General features: G+C 43.4%; 1 protein-coding gene and 1 pseudogene across 1 annotated transcript; one reads left to right on the top strand and one right to left on the bottom strand.

Annotated features, from left to right (window-relative positions):
* The window catches only part of LOC135565428 (junctophilin-3-like), a 225,378-nt pseudogene that overhangs the window by 200,773 nt on the left and 5,199 nt on the right, over positions 1 to 19,406 (top strand).
* LOC135565430 (casein kinase II subunit alpha'-like) lies at positions 12,855 to 19,285 on the bottom strand. The gene is made up of 5 exons (XM_065012472.1): positions 19,157 to 19,285; positions 17,390 to 17,490; positions 16,441 to 16,589; positions 13,646 to 13,730; positions 12,855 to 13,332 (listed from the first exon to the last, which is right to left on the bottom strand). Exons 1-4 carry the CDS (start codon positions 19,235 to 19,237, stop codon positions 13,660 to 13,662), a joined length of 402 nt encoding a protein of 133 aa, XP_064868544.1. The 5' UTR covers positions 19,238 to 19,285; the 3' UTR covers positions 12,855 to 13,332; positions 13,646 to 13,659.

Here is a 19,406-nt window from a genome sequence, read left to right as displayed (position 1 = left end):
GCCCAACCCTGTCTGGCTGTATCATATAAAATACCCACTGATTGAAATGGAATTGAGCCCAACCCTGTCTGGCTGTATCACATAAAATACCCACTGATTGAAATGGAATTGACCCTGTCTGGCTGTATCATATAAAATACCACTGATTGAAATGGAATTGAGCCCAACCCTGTCTGGCTGTATCATATAAAATACCCACTGATTGAAATGGAAATGGCTGTATCATATAAAATACCCACTGATTGAAATGGAGCCCAACCCTGTCTGGCTGTATCATATAAAATACCCACTGATTGAAATGGAATTGAGCCCAACCCTGTCTGGCTGTATCATATAAAATACCCACTGATTGAAATGGAATTGAGCCCAACCCTGTCTGGCTGTATCATATAAAATACCCACTGATTGAAATGGAATTGAGCCCAACTGTCCCTGTCTGGCTGTATCATATAAAATACCCACTGATTGAAATGGAATTGAGCCCAACCCTGTCTGGCTGTATCATATAAAATACCCACTGATTGAAATGGAATTGCCCAACCCTGTCTGGCTGTATCATATAAAATACCCCCAACCCTGTCTGGCTGTATCATATAAAATACCCACTGATTGAAATGGAATTGAGCCCAACCCTGTCTGGCTGTATCATATAAAATGCCCACTGATTGAAATGGAATTGAGCCCAACCCTGTCTGGCTGTATCATATAAAATACCCACTGATTGAAATGGAATTGAGCCCAACCCTGTCTGGCTGTATCATATAAAATACCCCACTGATTGAAATGGAATTGAGCCCAACCCTGTCTGGCTGTATCATATAAAATACCCACTGATTGAAATGGAATTGAGCCCAACCCTGTCTGGCTGTATCATATAAAATACCCACTGATTGAAATAGGCCCAATTGAGCCCAACCCTGTCTGGCTGTATCATATAAAATACCCACTGATTGAAATGGAGATTGAGCCCAACCCTGTCTGGCTGTATCATATAAAATACCCACTGATTGAAATGGAATTGGCCCAACCCTGTCTGGCTGTATCATATAAAATGCCCACTGATTGAAATGGAATTGAGCCCTGTCTGGCTGTATCATATAAAATACCCACTGATTGAAATGGAATTGAGCCCAACCCTGTCTGGCTGTATCATATAAAATACCCACTGATTGAAATGGAATTGAGCCCAACCCTGTCTGGCTGTATCATATAAATACCCACTGATTGAAATGGAATTGAGCCCAACCCTGTCTGGCTGTATCATATAAAATACCCACTGATTGAAATGGACTGATTTGAGCCCAACCCTGTCTGGCTGTATCATATAAAATACCCACTGATTGAAATGGAATTGAGCCCAACCCTGTCTGGCTGATTGAAATGGAATCCATATTAAAATACCCACTGATTGAAATGGAATTGATCTGGCTGCCCAACCCTGTCTGGCTGTATCATATAAAATACCCACTGATTGAAATGGAATTGAGCCCAACCCTGTCTGGCTGTATCATATAAAAATACCCACTGATTGAAATGGAATTGAGCCCAACCCTGTCTGGCTGTATCATATAAAATACCCACTGATTGAAATGGAATTGAGCCCAACCCTGTCTGGCTGTATCATATAAAATACCCACTGATTGAAATGGAATTGAGCCCAACCCTGTCTGGCTGTATCATATAAAATACCCACTGATTGAAATGGAATTGAGCCCAACCCTGTCTGGCTGTATCATATAAAATACCCACTGATTGGAAATGGAATTGAGCCCAACCCTGTCTGGCTGTATCATATAAAATACCCACTGATTGAAATGGAATTGAGCCCAACCCTGTCTGGCTGTATCATATAAATACCCACTGATTGAAATGAATTGGCTGTATCATATAAATACCCACTGATTGAAATGGAACCCTGTCTGGCTGTATCATATAAATACCCACTGATTGAAATGGAATTGAGCCCAACCCTGTCTGGCTGTATCATATAAAAAATACCCACTGATTGAAATGGAATTGAGCCCCAGCCTGTCTGGCTGTATCATATAAAATACCCACTGATTGAAATGGAATTGAGCCCAACCCCTGTCTGGCTGTATCATATAAAATACCCACTGATTGAAATGGGGTGTGAGCCCAACCCTGTCTGGCTGTATCATATAAAATACCCACTGATTGAAATGGAATTGAGCCCAACCCTGTCTGGCTGTATCATATAAAATACCCTTACTGATTGAAATGGGGTGAGCCCAACCCTGTCTGGCTGTATCATATAAAATACCCACTGATTGAAATGGAATTGAGCCCAACCCTGTCTGGCTGTATCTTATAAAATACCCACTGATTGAAATGGATTGGCCCAACCCTGTCTGGCTGTATCATATTAAATACCCACTGATTGAAATGGAATTGAGCCCAACCCTGTCTGGCTGTATCATATTAAATACCCACTGATTGAAATGGAATTGAGCCCAACCCTGTCTGGCTGTATACCCACTGATTGAAATGGAATACCCACTGATATAAAATGCCCACTGATTGAAATGGAGATTAGGCCCAACCCTGTCTGGCTGTATCATATAAAATACCCACTGATTGAAATGGAGCCCAACCCTGTCTGGCTGCCTTATAAAATACCCTGTCTGGCTGTATCATATAAAATACCCACTGATTGAAATGGAATTGAGCCCAACCCTGTCTGGCTGTATCATATAAAATACCCACTGATTGAAATGGAATTGAGCCAACCCTGTCTGGCTGTATCATATAAAATACCCACTGATTGAAATGGAATTGAGCCCAACCCTGTCTGGCCCACTGATTGAAATGGAATTGAGCCCAACCCTGTCTGGCTGTATCATATAAAATACCCACTGATTGAAATGGAATTGCTAACCTCTGGCTGCCCAACCCTGTCTGGCTGTATCATATAAAATACCCACTGATTGTATCATATAAAATAAATGGAATTGAGCCCAACCCTGTCTGGCTGTATCATATAAAATACCCACTGATTGAAATGGAATTGAGCCCAACCCTGTCTGGCTGTATCATATAAAATACCCACTGATTGAAATGGAATTGAGCCCAACCCTGTCTGGCCCAACCCTGTATCATATAAAATACCCACTGATTGAAATGGAATTGAGCCCAACCCTGTATCATATTAAATACCCACTGATTGAAATGGCTGTATCATATTAAATACCCACTGATTTGAAATGGAATTGAGCCCAACCCTGTCTGGCTGTATCATATAAAATACCCACTGATTGAAATGGAATTGAGCCCAACCCTGTCTGTGTATCATATAAAATACCCACTGATTGAAATGGAATTGAGCCCAACCCTGTCTGGCTGTATCATATTAAAATAGCCCACTGATTGCCCAAATGGAATTGAGCCCAACCCTGTCTGGCTGTATCATATAAAATACCCACTGATTGAAATGGAATTGAGCCCCAACCCCCTGTCTGGCGGTGAAATGTATCATATAAAATACCCACTGATTGAAATGGAATTGAGCCCAACCCTGTCTGGCTGCTTATCATATAAAATACCCACTGATTGAAATGGGAATTGAGCCCAACCCTGTCTGGCTGTATCATATAAAATACCCACTGATGAAATGGAAAATGGTATCATATAAATACCAATTGAAATGAGCCCAACCCTGTCTGGCTGTATCATATAAAATACCCACTGATTGAAATGGGGTGGGCCCAACCCTGTCTGGCTGTATCATATTAAATACCCACTGATTGAAATGGAATTGACCCAACCCTGTCTGGCTGTATCATATTAAATACCCACTGATTGAAATGGAAGCCCAACCCTGTCTGGCTGTATCATATAAAAATACCCACTGATTGAAATGGAATTGAGCCCAACCCTGTCTGGCTGTATCATATAAATACCCACTGATTGAAATGGAATTGAGCCCAACCCTGTCTGGCTGTATCATATAAAATACCCACTGATTGAAATGGAATTGAGCCCAACCCTGTCTGGCTGTATCATATAAAATACCCACTGATTGAAATGGTATGGCTGTATCATATTAAATACCCACTGATTGAAATGGAATTGAGCCCAACCCTGTCTGGCTGTATCATATAAAATACCCACTGATTGAAATGGAATTGAGCCCAACCCTGTCTGGCTGTATCATATAAAATACCCACTGAAAATAGCCCAACCCTGTCTGGCTGTATCATATAAAATACCCACTGATTGAAATGGAATTGAGCCCAACCCTGTCTGGCTGTATCATATAAAATACCCACTGATTGAAATGGAATTGAGCCCAACCCTGTCTGGCTGTATCATATAAAATACCCACTGATTGAAATGGAATTGAGCCCAACCCTGTCTGGCTGTATCATATAAAATACCCACTGATTGAAATGGAATTGAGCCCAACCCTGTCTGGCTGTATCATATAAAATACCCACTGATTGAAATGGAATTGAGCCCAACCCTGTCTGGCTGTATCATATAAAATACCCACTGATTGAAATGGAATTGAGCCCAACCCTGTCTGGCTGTATCATATAAAAATACCCACTGATTGAAATGGAATTGAGCCCAACCCTGTCTGGCTGTATCATATAAAATACCCACTGATTGAAATGGAATTGAGCCCAACCCTGTCTGGCTGTATCATATAAAAATACCCACTGATTGAAATGGAATTGAGCCCAACCCTGTCTGGCTGTATCATATAAAAATACCCACTGATTGAAATGGAATTGAGGCCCAACCTGTCTGGCTGTATCATATAAAATACCCACTGATTGAAATGGAATTGAGCCCAACCCTGTCTGGCTGTATCATATAAAATACCCACTGATTGAAATGGAATTGAGCCCAACCCTGTCTGGCTGTATCATATAAAATACCCACTGATTGAAATGGAATTGAGCCCAACCCTGTCTGGCTGTATCATATAAAATACCCACTGATTGAAATGGAATTGAGCCCAACCCTGTCTGGCTGTATCATATAAAATACCCACTGAGCCCAATTGTATCATATAAAATACCCACTGGAATTGAGCCCAACCCTGTCTGGCTGTATCATATAAAATACCCACTGATTGAAATGGAATTGAGCCCAACCTGTCTGGCTGTATCATATAAAATACCCACTGATTGAAATGGAATTGAGCCCAACCCTGTCTGGCTGTATCATATAAAATACCCACTGATTGAAATGGAATTGAGCCCAACCCTGTCTGGCTGTATCATATAAAATACCCACTGATTGAAATGGAATTGAGCCCAACCCTGTCTGGCTGTATCATATAAAATACCCACTGATTGAAATGGAATTGAGCCCAACCCTGTCTGGCTGTATCATATAAAATACCCACTGATTGAAATGGAATAACCCTGTCTGGCTGTATTAATAAAATACCCACTGATTGAAATGGAATTGAGCCCAACCCTGTCTGGCTGTATCATATAAAATACCCACTGATTGAAATGGAATTGCCCAACCCTGTCTGGCTGTATCATATAAAATACCCACTGATTGAAATGGAATTGAGCCCAACCCTGTCTGGCTGTATCATATAAAATACCCACTGATTGAAATGGAATTGAGCCCAACCCTGTCTGGCTGTATCATATAAAATACCCACTGATTGAAATGGAATTGAGCCCAACCCTGTCTGGCTGTATCATATAAAATACCCACTGATTGAAATGGAATTGAGCCCAACCCTGTCTGGCTGTATCATATAAAATACCCACTGATTGAAATGGAATTGAGCCCAACCCTGTCTGGCTGTATCATATAAAATACCCACTGATTGAAATGGAATTGAGCCCAACCCTGTCTGGCTGTATCATATAAAATACCCACTGATTGAAATGGAATTGAGCCCAACCCTGTCTGGCTGTATCATATAAAATACCCACTGATTGAAATGGAATTGAGCCCAACCCTGTCTGGCTGCTGTATCATATAAAATACCCACTGATTGAAATGGAATTGAGCCCAACCTGTCTGGCTGCCACTGATTGAAATGGAATTGAGCCCAACCCTGTCTGGCTGTATCATATTAAATACCCACTGATTGAAATGGAATTGAGCCCAACCCTGTCTGGCTGTATCATATAAAATACCCACTGATTGAAAATGGAACCCTGTCTGGCTGAGCCCTGATTGAAAACCCTGTCTGGCTGTATCATATAAAATACCCACTGATTGAAATGGAATTGAGCCCAACCCTGTCTGGCTGTATCATATAAAATACCCACTGATTGAAATGGAATTGAGCCCAACCCTGTCTGGCTGTATCATAAAATACCCACTGATTGAAATGGAATTGAGCCCAACCCTGTCTGGCTGTATCATATAAAAATACCCACTGATTGAAATGGAATTGAGCCCAACCCTGTCTGGCTGTATCATATAAAATACCCACTGATTGAAATGGAATTGAGCCCAACCCTGTCTGGCTGTATCATATTAAATACCCACTGATTGAAATGCCCAACCCTGTCTGGCTGTATCATATAAAATACCCACTGATTGAAATGGAATTGAGCCCAACCCTGTCTGGCTGTATCATATAAAATACCCACTGATTGAAATGGAATTGAGCTGTCCATATAAAAACCCTGATTGAAATGGCTGAGCCCAATGGCATATAAAATACCCACTGATTGAAATGGAATTGAGCCCAACCCTGTCTGGTCTGGCTGTGTCTGGCTGTATCATGCTAAAATAAAATACCCACTGATTGAAATGGAATTGAGCCCAACCCTGTCTGGCTGTATCATATAAAATACCCACTGATTGAAATGGAATTGAGCCCAACCCTGTCTGATTGAAATGTAAAATACCCACTATTGAAAAATGAGCCCAACCTGTCTGGCCACTGATTGAAATGGAATTGAGCCCAACCCTGTCTGGCTGTATCATATAAAATACCCACTGATTGAAATGGAATTGAGCCCAACCCTGTCTGGCTGTATCATATAAAATACCCACTGATTGAAATGGAATTGAGCCCAACCCTGTCTGGCTGTATCATATAAAATACCCACTGATTGAAATGGAATTGAGCCCAACCCTGTCTGGCTGTATCATATAAAATACCCACTGATTGAAATGGAATTGAGCCCAACCCTGTCTGGCTGTATCATATAAAATACCCACTGATTGAAATGGAATTGAGCCCAACCCTGTCTGGCTGTATCATATAAAATACCCACTGATTGAAATGGAATTGAGCCCAACCCTGTCTGGCTGTATCATATAAAATACCCACTGATTGAAATGGAATTGAGCCCAACCCTGTCTGGCTGTATCATATAAAATACCCACTGATTGAAATGGAATTGAGCCCAACCCTGTCTGGCTGTATCATATAAAATACCCACTGATTGAAATGGAATTGAGCCCAACCCTGTCTGGCTGTATCATATAAAATACCCACTGATTGAAATGGAATTGAGCCCAACCCTGTCTGGCTGTATCATATAAAATACCCACTGATTGAAATGGAATTGAGCCCAACCCTGTCTGGCTGTATCATATAAAATAAAATACCCACTGATTGAAATGATTGAATTGAGCCCAACCCTGTCTGGCTGTATCATATAAAATACCCACTGATTGAAATGGAATTGAGCCCAACCCTGTCTGGCTGTATCATATAAAATACCCACTGATTGAAATGGAATTGAGCCCAACCCTGTCTGGCTGTATCATATAAAATACCCACTGATTGAAATGGAATTGAGCCCAACCCTGTCTGGCTGTATCATATTAAATACCCACTGATTGAAATGGAATTGAGCCCAACCCTGTCTGGCTGTATCATATAAAATACCCACTGATTGAAATGGAATTGAGCCCAACCCTGTCTGGCTGTATCATATAAAATACCCACTGATTGAAATGGAATTGAGCCCAACCCTGTCTGGCTGTATCATATTAAATACCCACTGATTGAAATGGAATTGAGCCCAACCCTGTCTGGCTGTATCATATTAAATACCCACTGATTGAAATGGAATTGAGCCCAACCCTGTCTGGCTGTATCATATTAAATACCCACTGATTGAAATGGAATTGAGCCCAACCCTGTCTGGCTGTATCATATAAAATACCCACTGATTGAAATGGAATTGAGCCCAACCCTGTCTGGCTGTATCATATAAAATACCCACTGATTGAAATGGAATTGAGCCCAACCCTGTCTGGCTGTATCATATTAAATACCCACTGATTGAAATGGAATTGAGCCCAACCCTGTCTGGCTGTATCATATAAATACCCACTGATTGAAATGGAATTGAGCCCAACCCTGTCTGGCTGTATCATATAAAATACCCACTGATTGAAATGGAATTGAGCCCAACCCTGTCTGGCTGTATCATATTAAATACCCACTGATTGAAATGGAATTGAGCCCAACCCTGTCTGGCTGTATCATATTAAATACCCACTGATTGAAATGGAATTGAGCCCAACCCTGTCTGGCTGTATCATATTAAATACCCACTGATTGAAATGGAATTGAGCCCAACCCTGTCTGGCTGTATCATATTAAATACCCACTGATTGAAATGGAATTGAGCCCAACCCTGTCTGGCTGTATCATATTAAATACCCACTGATTATACCCTGTCATCATATAAAATACCCACTGATTGAAATGAGCCCAACCCTGTCTGGCTGTATCATATAAAATACCCACTGATTGAAATGGAATTGAGCCCAACCCTGTCTGGCTGTATCATATTAAATACCCACTGATTGAAATGGAATTGAGCCCAACCCTGTCTGGCTGTATCATATTAAATACCCACTGATTGAAATGGAATTGAGCCCAACCCTGTCTGGCTGTATCATATTAAATACCCACTGATTGAAATGGAAAAACTGGGTTGAATCAACTGATTGAAATGGAACAACCCTGTCTGGCTTTCATATTAAATAACTGATTGCAAAAAAGACGTCATTACAGCTGTGATGAAATTCAATCAATGTGGAAAACTGATTGGATGAGAAAGTTATCAACCAATGGGAATTTAGTCTATTTTACACCCATCTTTTAACCTAAATCCAATGTCATCGTGACATTTTTAGTTAATTTAACATTGGATTCATGTTAGTTGACAACAAAAACAAAATATAAATGAAAACTAGACATTGAACTGACGTCTGTGCCCAGTGGGTACATAGCCTACATTATACCACTGCAGCCCATGTCTGTAAAACTGTGCTTCTGCTTCTTATACCTCTGGAAACAACCACAGGGTCATGTCATGGAATTTGTAAGTTATTTAATTGGTCTGTTTTTATTTTCAGGACAAAAAACAATGAATGTCTATGGTATTAGTTTTGTATCTCCTTTTCGTGGAGCTGATTGTTTTAAGCGTTTAGCTTTGCTAAAAAGAACAGCAAGGAGAACTCAGTTCTATTCCAGAACACAGATAAAGAACACCAAGGAGCACTCAGTTCTATTCCAGAACACACGTAAAGAACAGCAAGGAGCACTCAGTTCTATTCCAGAACACAGGTAAAGAACACCAAGGAGCACTCAGTTCTATTCCAGAACACAGGTAAAGAACACCAAGGAGCACTCAGTTCTATTCCAGAACACACGTAAAGAACAGCAAGGAGCACTCAGTTCTATTCCAGAACACAGGTAAAAAGAACATTTAAGGAGAACTCAGTTCTATTCCAGAACACAGGTAAAGCAAGGAGCACTCAGTTCTATTCAGAACACACGTAAAGAACAGCAAGGAGCACTCAGTTCTATTCCAGAACACAGGTAAAGAACAGCAAGGAGAACTCAGTTCTATTCCAGAACACAGGTAAAGAACAGCAAGGAGAACTCAGTTCTATTCCAGAACACAGGTAAAGAACACCAAGGAGCACTCAGTTCTATTCCAGAACACAGGTAAAGAACAGCAAGGAGCACTCAGTTCTATTCCAGAACCAGGTAAAGAAAAGCAAGGAGCACTCAGTTCTATTCAAGAACACAAAAAAAGAACAGCAAGGAGCACTCAGTTCTATTCCAGAACACAGGTAAAGAACAGCAAGGAGCACTCAGTTCTATTCAGAACACAGGTAAAGAACAGCAAGGAGCACTCAGTTCTATTCCAGAACACAGGTAAAGAACAGCAAGGAGCACTCAGTTCTATTCCAGAACACAGGCAAAGAACACAAGGGCACTCAGTTCTATTCCAGAACACAGGTAAAGAACACCAAGGAGCACTCTGTTTTTATGTGTGTTCTGGAATAGAACTAAGGAATTATTTTCAGAAACCAGCTAAAGACAAACTATTGAGAGCCAATAGACTTTCTGACTGGTCTGAATGTCCATAAAAAAATCTTCCTGGTATTAGTTTCCACCACTATTTAACAACACATGTATCTTATTGTGTGGTTAAATCAGACCCAGTTCTGCTTGTTATTTTTGTTGTGTTGAGTAGAGCTCCCTTGGTGGGCTTCAAGCTCCCCTGATATCAGCGCTACTGTATTAATGTGATGTGACTGAGCTGAAGGCCTGAGCTTCCCTTGCCTCCGCCTCACGTGGGATCCTTTGTCTTCTATGCCAGGTCCATGGACGTTATCGGCCGCCTTCCCCTGCTCAGACATTGCTGGACTCAACCAATGGTTGAGTGCCACTTCATTGACTGTGCTGTCGGGCACCAGACCGATATAACATGATGTGGTTATCTGATCGGTTAAACACCTATCCAGGCGTTGAGAGATCTGGAATGCATCAGCAACATCTGGCCAGAGGAACACACCCATATATATAAAACGACAGGCCTCTGAGATACGCTACCATGGCAACCTTAATTCATCCTGTCAGGCAGCCAAAGCTGACTAATCACAGCAACTTCCTCCTTTCCTCTGTTTGACAAGGAATGTGTGATTGGCTGTAGAGGAGAAAGGTGGAGTTGTGAGCGTGCCTTAGATGGGTTTTCGAATAGAACTCACCTGGGCTGCGTTCAGCAGGGCATGACGTTGTGGAATTGTGTCAGCTCTATTCATAGCATTTCTATCTGCAGTGTTCAGTATATTACAACCTGCTGAACGCAGCCCTGCTGAAGTTAGACTTCTGTAGACTGCATTTTAATCATTACTCTTTTATCATTTGTATTGCATGAATGTTGCACATTTTATGTTCTGGAAATAATCTGGGATTCACAGATTATTTATTAAAAACAACACATTAAAACTGACGTTGTCTATAACTTTCTATAATTTACATTTTGAAATGTATTAGATACTGATCTGAGAAGTGTTCATATTTTGACTTGGAGCATTCGGAAAGTATTCAGACCCCTTGATTTCCCCCCACATTTGATTAAGTTAGCCTTATTCTAAAATGGATGAAATACAATTCAAAAAAAAATCCTCAAACTACAGACAATAACCCATAATGACAAAGCAAAAGTGACATTTTCGCTTAATTTATATTAAAAATAAACAGAATTACCTTATTTACTTAAGTATTTAGACCCTTTGCAATGAGACTCAAAATTGAGCTCATGATCATCCTTGAGATGTTTCTACAACTTGGAGACCACCTGTGGTAAATTCATTTGATTGGACATGAAAGGCACACACCTGTCTATATAATGTCCCACAGTTGACAGTGCATGTCAGAGCAAAAACCAAGACATGAGGTCAAAGCAATTGTCCATAGAGCTCCGAGACAGGATGGTGTTGAGGCAACGATCTGGGGAAGGGTACCAAAAAATGTCTACAGCATTGAAGGTCCCAAGAACACAGTGGCCTCCATTCTTAAATGGAAGAAGTTTGGAACCACCAAGACTCTTCCTAGAGATGGCCGCCCTGCCAAACTGAGCCATCGGGGGAGAAGGGCCTTGGTCAGGGAGGTGACCAAGAACCCGATGGTCACTGTGACAGAGCTCTAGATTTCGTCTGTGGAGATGGTTGTCCTTCTGGAAGGTTCTCCCATCTCTGCAGCACTCCACCAATCAGGCCTTTATGGTAGAGTGGCCAGACTTCAGTAAAAGGCACACGATAGTGCGCTTGGAGTTTGCCAAAAGGAACCTAGACTGACCACAGACTGACCACGAGATACAAGGTTCTCTGGTCTGATGAAACCAATAACTATTTTGCCTGAATGCCAAGCGTCACATTGGGGAAAAACCAGGCACCATCCATACGGTGAAGCATGGTGGTGGCAGCATCTTGCTGTGGGGGATGTTTTTCAGCGGCAGGGACTGGGAGACTAGTCAGGATCAAGGCAAAGATAAACAGAGCAATGTACAGAGAGATCCTTGATGAAAACCTGCAGCAGAGTGCTCAGGAACTCAGACTGGGGTAAAGGCCCTGCCAGAGCCTGGACTTGAACCCGGTCAAACATCTCTGGAGAGACCTGAAAGTAGCTGTACAGCGATACTCCCCATCCAACCTGACAGAGCTTGAGAGGATGTGCAGAAAAGGGGAGAAACTTCCCAAATACAGGTGACATGGCTTGAGAGGATCTGCAGAGATACAGGTGTGCCAAGCTTGTAGCGTCATACCCAAGACTCAAGGCTGTAATCGCTGCCAAAGGTGCTTCAACAAAGTACTGAGTAAAAAGTCTGAATACTTATGTAAATGTAATGTCTGTTTTTCTTTTGTAATATTTTTTTAAAATAAATGTAAGTCTTTGCCTTGTAATTATGGGGTGTTGTGTGTTGATTGAACGGGGAAATCAATTTTAGAATAAGGCTTTAACGTAACAAAATGTGGAAAAAGTCTAGGGGTCTGGAATACTTTCCGAATGCTCTGTCAGTATTTAGGTTTCTACTGATCAATCAGAAAACAACATATAATAAAAAATAAAAACAGGCACAAAAACATTTAAATAAAAATGGTTTATTCTCTTTAATATAGTATTTGTTCTATCCATAGCAGAAAAGAGCCTCCATGCCACTCAGTGCTATTATAGCTCTGACCCCAGGCCAGTGCAGCTCCATACTGACCAACACACATCTCACAACACAACACCAGTGCCAAACTGACCTGGAGTCAGTCTCTGTATCACATCTGACATCAGCTTATTTGAAAACAGGGGAGTTGAGCTGGGTGGGGAGCGGGCAGGGATTTCGGGGTGGGGGGCAGTTCTAGGAGGCAATATCACACCTCATAGCTTGGATCTGAGACGTTGTGTGTGACTGGGGCCAAGCAACGCTAGAACCCACGTTGTGAAAGATTTAGGTTTAATCCAAGAGTGTTGTGTGTGTTGCAAGTTGACTTCTTGCTCCAGTATGGCTGTAGACTTGGAGGCAGATCGTTTCTGCCACGAAAGGGTCACAAGTTGAGGTAACAAAGGTTTTCCTGGACGGCAAGAAGGAATAGAGACACGATCAAAAGAATGGAAGTCTGGGCTTGTTACAATCTGGGTGTTTCTGTGCAGGTGCAGGTGTGTGTGTGTGGACAGGTGTGAGAATGTGTACATGTCAGGGTTCTCCCCAGGATTATTTATCAAGGTGGTGCAGCTGAGCAGGTGTTTTCAACACCTGTAACTGACATTTCCTGCAATCTACTCATAAATATTGAAGTATTTTATTTTACATAATGGCGCTGCCAGTCCACCAGGTGGCGCCGCTCGAACATTCTTTGGGGAGAACTCTGTGTGTCTGTATGTTACCTCCTCTCTGTCCATCATGTTGCATTGGATCCACTTATTGCCTTGGTGTCTGTGTTGGAGATGGTCTGTTCATTCAGCACTGGATCTGAGGGACACAGAACATGGTAGTCAGGAGACCATCTCTTTCCAATTCACTCTTCATCAGTACAGGTCAAAGTTTAAAGGGACTGTGAGAGATTTCTACAATAAAGTTATGTTACAGTCAGATGAAAAAGGCTTAAAGGGATACTTCTGGATTTTTGCAAATTCCTTTAACTACTGCAGGCATGCTAGCAGATACCCATAGACTTCCAGCCATTGTGCTAATGCTAATTAGCATTGGCTCATAAATGCCTCCAACTTCCTTCATACTGGACACAGAAACATAAAAATAGTATCTACAAATTCAACTGACTATGGGGAAGTACATAAATAGCCTCTGACAAAATCCCAAAGTATCCCTTTAATTGGCAAAATCTGGAACCATCCCTTTAAGGGTTTCAACTGCTTCTAACTATTTACACAACATCACAAAAGGAGTACATTTGCATAAATAATTGCATACTGGACACAGAATGAGTGCACTTCACTGCCTAGCATTGAGTCCATGGACGCTGTAGCGGGGATGGAGAGAGACAGCGAAAGACTTGAGGAGGCTTTAGTTGATGATATGTGGCGGCCTGTTAAAAAAACTAGTTAGCTGATATGTGTGGCTGACAGAGGTCTGTTTGTGCTCTAGTTCCAAAATTCTGCCTTAAAAATGTTGGTGGAACAACGTACAGAGAGATGGAAACAGACCCTCTGTAGGCTCTTATTAGAGACTGTGTAGACCTTATGATCAACACACACAGCAGAAGATATGAGCAGAGGGAGCGGAGCAGAGAGAGACCCATTTACAGAAGTATGGATGCTGCATGGCTCAGGTAGACAGACAGGTGTGTATCTTAGCAGAAGTATGGATGCTGCATGGCCTCAGGTAGACAGACAGGTGTGTATTCATAGAAGTATGGATGCTGCATGGCCTCAGGTAGACAGACAGGTGTGTATCCTACAGAAGTATGGATGCTGCATGGCCTCAGGTAGACAGACAGGTGTGTATCTTACAGAAGTATGGATGCTGCATGGCCTCAGGTAGACAGACAGGTGTGTATCTTACAGAAGTATGGATGCTGCATGGCCTCAGGTAGACAGACAGGTGTGTATCCTACAGAAGTATGGATGCTGCATGGCCTCAGGTAGACAGACAGACAGACAGGTGTGTATCTTACAGAAGTATGGATGCTGCATGGCCTCAGGTAGACAGACAGGTGTGTATCCTACAGAAGTATGGATGCTGCATGGCCTCAGGTAGACAGACAGGTGTGTATCCTACAGAAGTATGGATGCTGCATGGCCTCAGGTAGACAGACAGGTGTGTATCCTACAGAAGTATGGATGCTGCATGGCCTCAGGGTAGACAGACAGGTGTGTATCCTACAGAAGTATGGATGCTGCATGGCCTCAGGTAGACAGACAGGTGTGTATCCTACAGAAGTATGGATGCTGCATGGCCTCAGGTAGACAGACAGGTGTGTATCTTACAGAAGTATGGATGCTGCATGGCCTCAGGTAGACAGACAGGTGTGTATCTTACAGAAGTATGGATGCTGCATGGCCTCAGGTAGACAGACAGGTGTGTATCTTACAGAAGTATGGATGCTGCATGGCCTCAGGTAGACAGACAGGTGTGTATCCTACAGAAGTATGGATGCTGCATGGCCTCAGGTAGACAGACAGACAGACAGGTGTGTATCCTACAGAAGTATGGATGCTGCATGGCCTCAGGTAGACAGACAGACAGACAGGTGTGTATCTTACAGAAGTATGGATGCTGCATGGCCTCAGGTAGACAGACAGGTGTGTATCTTACAGAAGTATGGATGCTGCATGGCCTCAGGTAGACAGACAGGTGTGTATCCTACAGAAGTATGGATGCTGCATGGCCTCAGGTAGACAGACAGGTGTGTATCTTACAGAAGTATGGATGCTGCATGGCCTCAGGTAGACAGACAGGTGTGTATCTTACAGAAGTATGGATGCTGCATGGCCTCAGGTAGACAGACAGGTGTGTATCTTACAGAAGTATGGATGCTGCATGGCCTCAGGTAGACAGACAGGTGTGTATCTTACAGAAGTATGGATGCTGCATGGCCTCAGGTAGACAGACAGACAGGTGTGTATCCTACAGAAGTATGGATGCTGCATGGCCTCAGGTAGACAGACAGACAGGTGTGTATCTTACAGAAGTATGGATGCTGCATGGCCTCAGGTAGACAGACAGGTGTGTATCCTACAGAAGTATGGATGCTGCATGGCCTCAGGTAGACAGACAGACAGGTGTGTATCCTACAGAAGTATGGATGCTGCATGGCCTCAGGTAGACAGACAGGTGTGTATCCTACAGAAGTATGGATGCTGCATGGCCTCAGGTAGACAGACAGGTGTGTATCCTACAGAAGTATGGATGCTGCATGGCCTCAGGTAGACAGACAGACAGGTGTATCCTACATGAAGTATGGATGCTGCATGGCCTCAGGTAGACAGACAGACAGGTGTGTATCCTACAGAAGTATGGATGCTGCATGGCCTCAGGTAGACAGACAGGTGTGTATCCTACAGAAGTATGGATGCTGCATGGCCTCAGGTAGACAGACAGGTGTGTATCTTACAGAAGTATGGATGCTGCATGGCCTCAGGTAGACAGACAGGTGTGTATCTTACAGAAGTATGGATGCTGCATGGCCTCAGGTAGACAGACAGACAGGTGTGTATCTTACAGAAGTATGGATGCTGCATGGCCTCAGCAGCGGTCAGTCTCTGCTGGTGGTCGTAACGTAGCAGCTTGTCCAGCAGGTCCAGGGCCTCAGGGGTCACCAGGTGCTGGTTCTCTGTCTGAACAAACTGCTCCCAGCGCTTCCTCGTCTGCCTGCGGGGAGGAGAGGGGGAGGTACTGCTTAAACTGGTCCAATAAGAAACAGGGAGGTACTGCTTGATCTGGTCCAATAAGAAACAGGGAGGTACTGCTTGATCTGGTCAATAAGAAACAGGGAGGTACTGCTTGATCTGGTCCAATAAGAAACAGGGAGGTACTGCTTGATCTGGTCCAATAAGAAACAGGGAGGTACTGCTTAATCTGGTCCAATAAGAAACATGGAGGTACTGCTTGATCTGGTCCAATAAGAAACAGGGAGGTCCTGCTTAATCTGGTCCAATAAGAAACACTATTTAGTTTAACATTTCAAAATGTAACGCTACGGTTGTGTTCCGAGGGGGGTATGTTGACACATCGCTTCACAAGTATCGCCGTTCCCAAGGGAACAAACATCCAATAAAAGGAGAGACTGGGGGGCTAAAATGTGAAGGTGATTGGATCTATACTTTGTATTCCATGTCCTTCAGGGTAACACAGAAACAACAGAACACTGGGATGTGGATTTCTACACAATCTATTTCTATCTGAAACATTCCACACGGTAGGCTAGCACAGTGGTATGCGCTCCGTGTAAACAAACAGTGCCCACCCACTGCACTAAAACGAATCCCAATAGAGCCACTGAATACCACCCCAGCAGCCCTCAACAGCAGCCCCACCCGAGTGACAGTGTTTCTGGCATGTCAGTGCTCTGTCAAATTGTTTGGCTTTTCAATGAGCAATAGACTTGACGAGAGCATGAACAGATGAAGGGGCCAGGCTAGCCCTGTGCTACACCCCCTAGTGGTACTTACTGTCCCAGGAGGTCTTTGAAACGCGTGTCCAGCTCAATGTGGTACTTGTGTAGGTAGCCGAACAGCTCATCTGTCCCAAGAACCTTAGCGATGCGGACCAGCTGGACACAACATGGGGACAGTCAGAGGAACGTTGAGACACACATCTAGCATACAGCCACACCTTCTACGTCAAAGATGAACCGTGTTCATAGTGTGTATTCATGTGGTCATTTAGTTGTAATTATATACAACTAAATTAAATATATATATAAATAAAAAAACATGGATGTTTGACAATAGAAGAAGTGATGACCTCACTAGTGACTGGTCCCACTCCCAATGACGCCATTTCACACTGTGGTATTACATACAAGCATAGTATCATGGACTAGTGTAGTGTGGAGCTGTGTGTGTGTGTGTGTACCTGATCGTAGTTGCCCTGTGTGTGTGTGTGTGTACCTGATCGTAGTTGCCCTGTGTGTGTGTGTGTGTACCTGATCGTAGTTGCCCTGTGTGTGTGTGTGTGTACCTGATCGTAGTTGCCCTGTGTGTGTGTGTGTGTGTACCTGATCGTAGTTGCCCTGTGTGTGTGTGTGTGTGTACCTGATCTGTGTGTGTGTGTGTGTACCTGATCGTAGTTGCCTGTGTGTGTGTGTGTGTGTACCCTGTGCCCTGTGTGTGTGTGTGTACCTGATCGTAGTTGCCCTGTGTGTGTGTGTGTGTGTGTACCTGATCGTAGTTGCCCTGTGTGTGTGTACCTGATCGTAGTTGCCCTGTGTGTGTACCTGATCGTAGTTGCCCTGTGTGTGTACCTGATCGTAGTTGCCCTGTGTGTGTGTGTGTGTACCTGATCGTAGTTGCCCTGTGTGTGTGTGTGTGTACCTGATCGTAGTTGCCCTGTGTGTGTGTGTGTGTACCTGATCGTAGTTGTCCTGTGTGTGTGTGTTGCCCTGTGTGTGTGTGTGTGTACCTGATCGTAGTTGTCCTGTGTGTGTGTGTGTACCTGATGTGTTGCCCTGTGTGTGTTGTGTGTGTGCCCTGTTGCCCTGTGTGTGTGTGTGTACCTGATCGTAGTTGCCCTGTGTGTGTGTGTGTGTACCTGATCGTAGTTGCCCTGTGTGTGTGTGTGTGTACCTGATCGTAGTTGCCCTGTGTGTGTGTGTGTGTACCTGATCGTAGTTGCCCTGTGTGTGTGTGTGTGTGTACCTGATCGTAGTTGCCCTGTGTGTGTGTGTGTGTACCTGATGTAGTTGTCCTGTGTGTGTGTGTGTACCTGATCGTAGTTGTCCTGTGTGTGTGTGTGTGTACCTGATCGTAGTTGCCCTGTGTGTGTGTGTGTACCTGATCGTAGTTGCCCTGTGTGTGTGTGTGTGTACCTGATCGTAGTTGTCCTGTGTGTGTGTGTGTGTACCTGATCGTAGTTGTCCTGTGTGTGTGTGTGTACCTGATCGTAGTTGTCCTGTGTGTGTGTGTGTACCTGATCGTAGTTGTCCTGTGTGTGTGTGTGTGTACCTGATCGTAGTTGTCCTGTGTGTGTGTGTGTGTACCTGATCGTAGTTGTCCTGTGTGTGTGTGTGTGTACCTGATCGTAGTTGTCCTGTGTGTGTGTGTGTACCTGATCGTAGTTGTCCTGTGTGTGTGTGTGTACCTGATCGTAGTTGTCCTGTTGTGTGTGTGTGTGTGTACCTGATCGTAGTTGTCCTGTGTGTGTGTGTGTACCTGATCGTAGTTGTCCTGTGTGTGTGTGTGTACCTGATCGTAGTTGTCCTGTGTGTGTGTGTGTACCTGATCGTAGTTGTCCTGGCCATGGAAGAACGGCTCTTTCAGGAAGATCATGCTGGCCAACATGCAGCCTAGACTCCACATGTCCAGACTGTAGTCATATAGCTACAAACACAACAAGGACAGCACAGATGCATTGGTACACCTGTAAACATACTACTATTGAACATACTCATGCTAGCAGACAGATACATGTGTTGATGTAACCAGTATTAAAGCAAAACGTGCATCGTGATGTACTGCAGGGTATGTG

This window comes from Oncorhynchus nerka, linkage group LG27 (assembly GCF_034236695.1).
Source record: "Oncorhynchus nerka isolate Pitt River linkage group LG27, Oner_Uvic_2.0, whole genome shotgun sequence".
In the NCBI taxonomy this organism is placed as follows: Eukaryota; Metazoa; Chordata; class Actinopteri; order Salmoniformes; family Salmonidae; genus Oncorhynchus; species Oncorhynchus nerka.
Note: the sequence above shows the minus strand (reverse complement) of the source record. Positions and strands in the feature narration are given on the sequence as shown.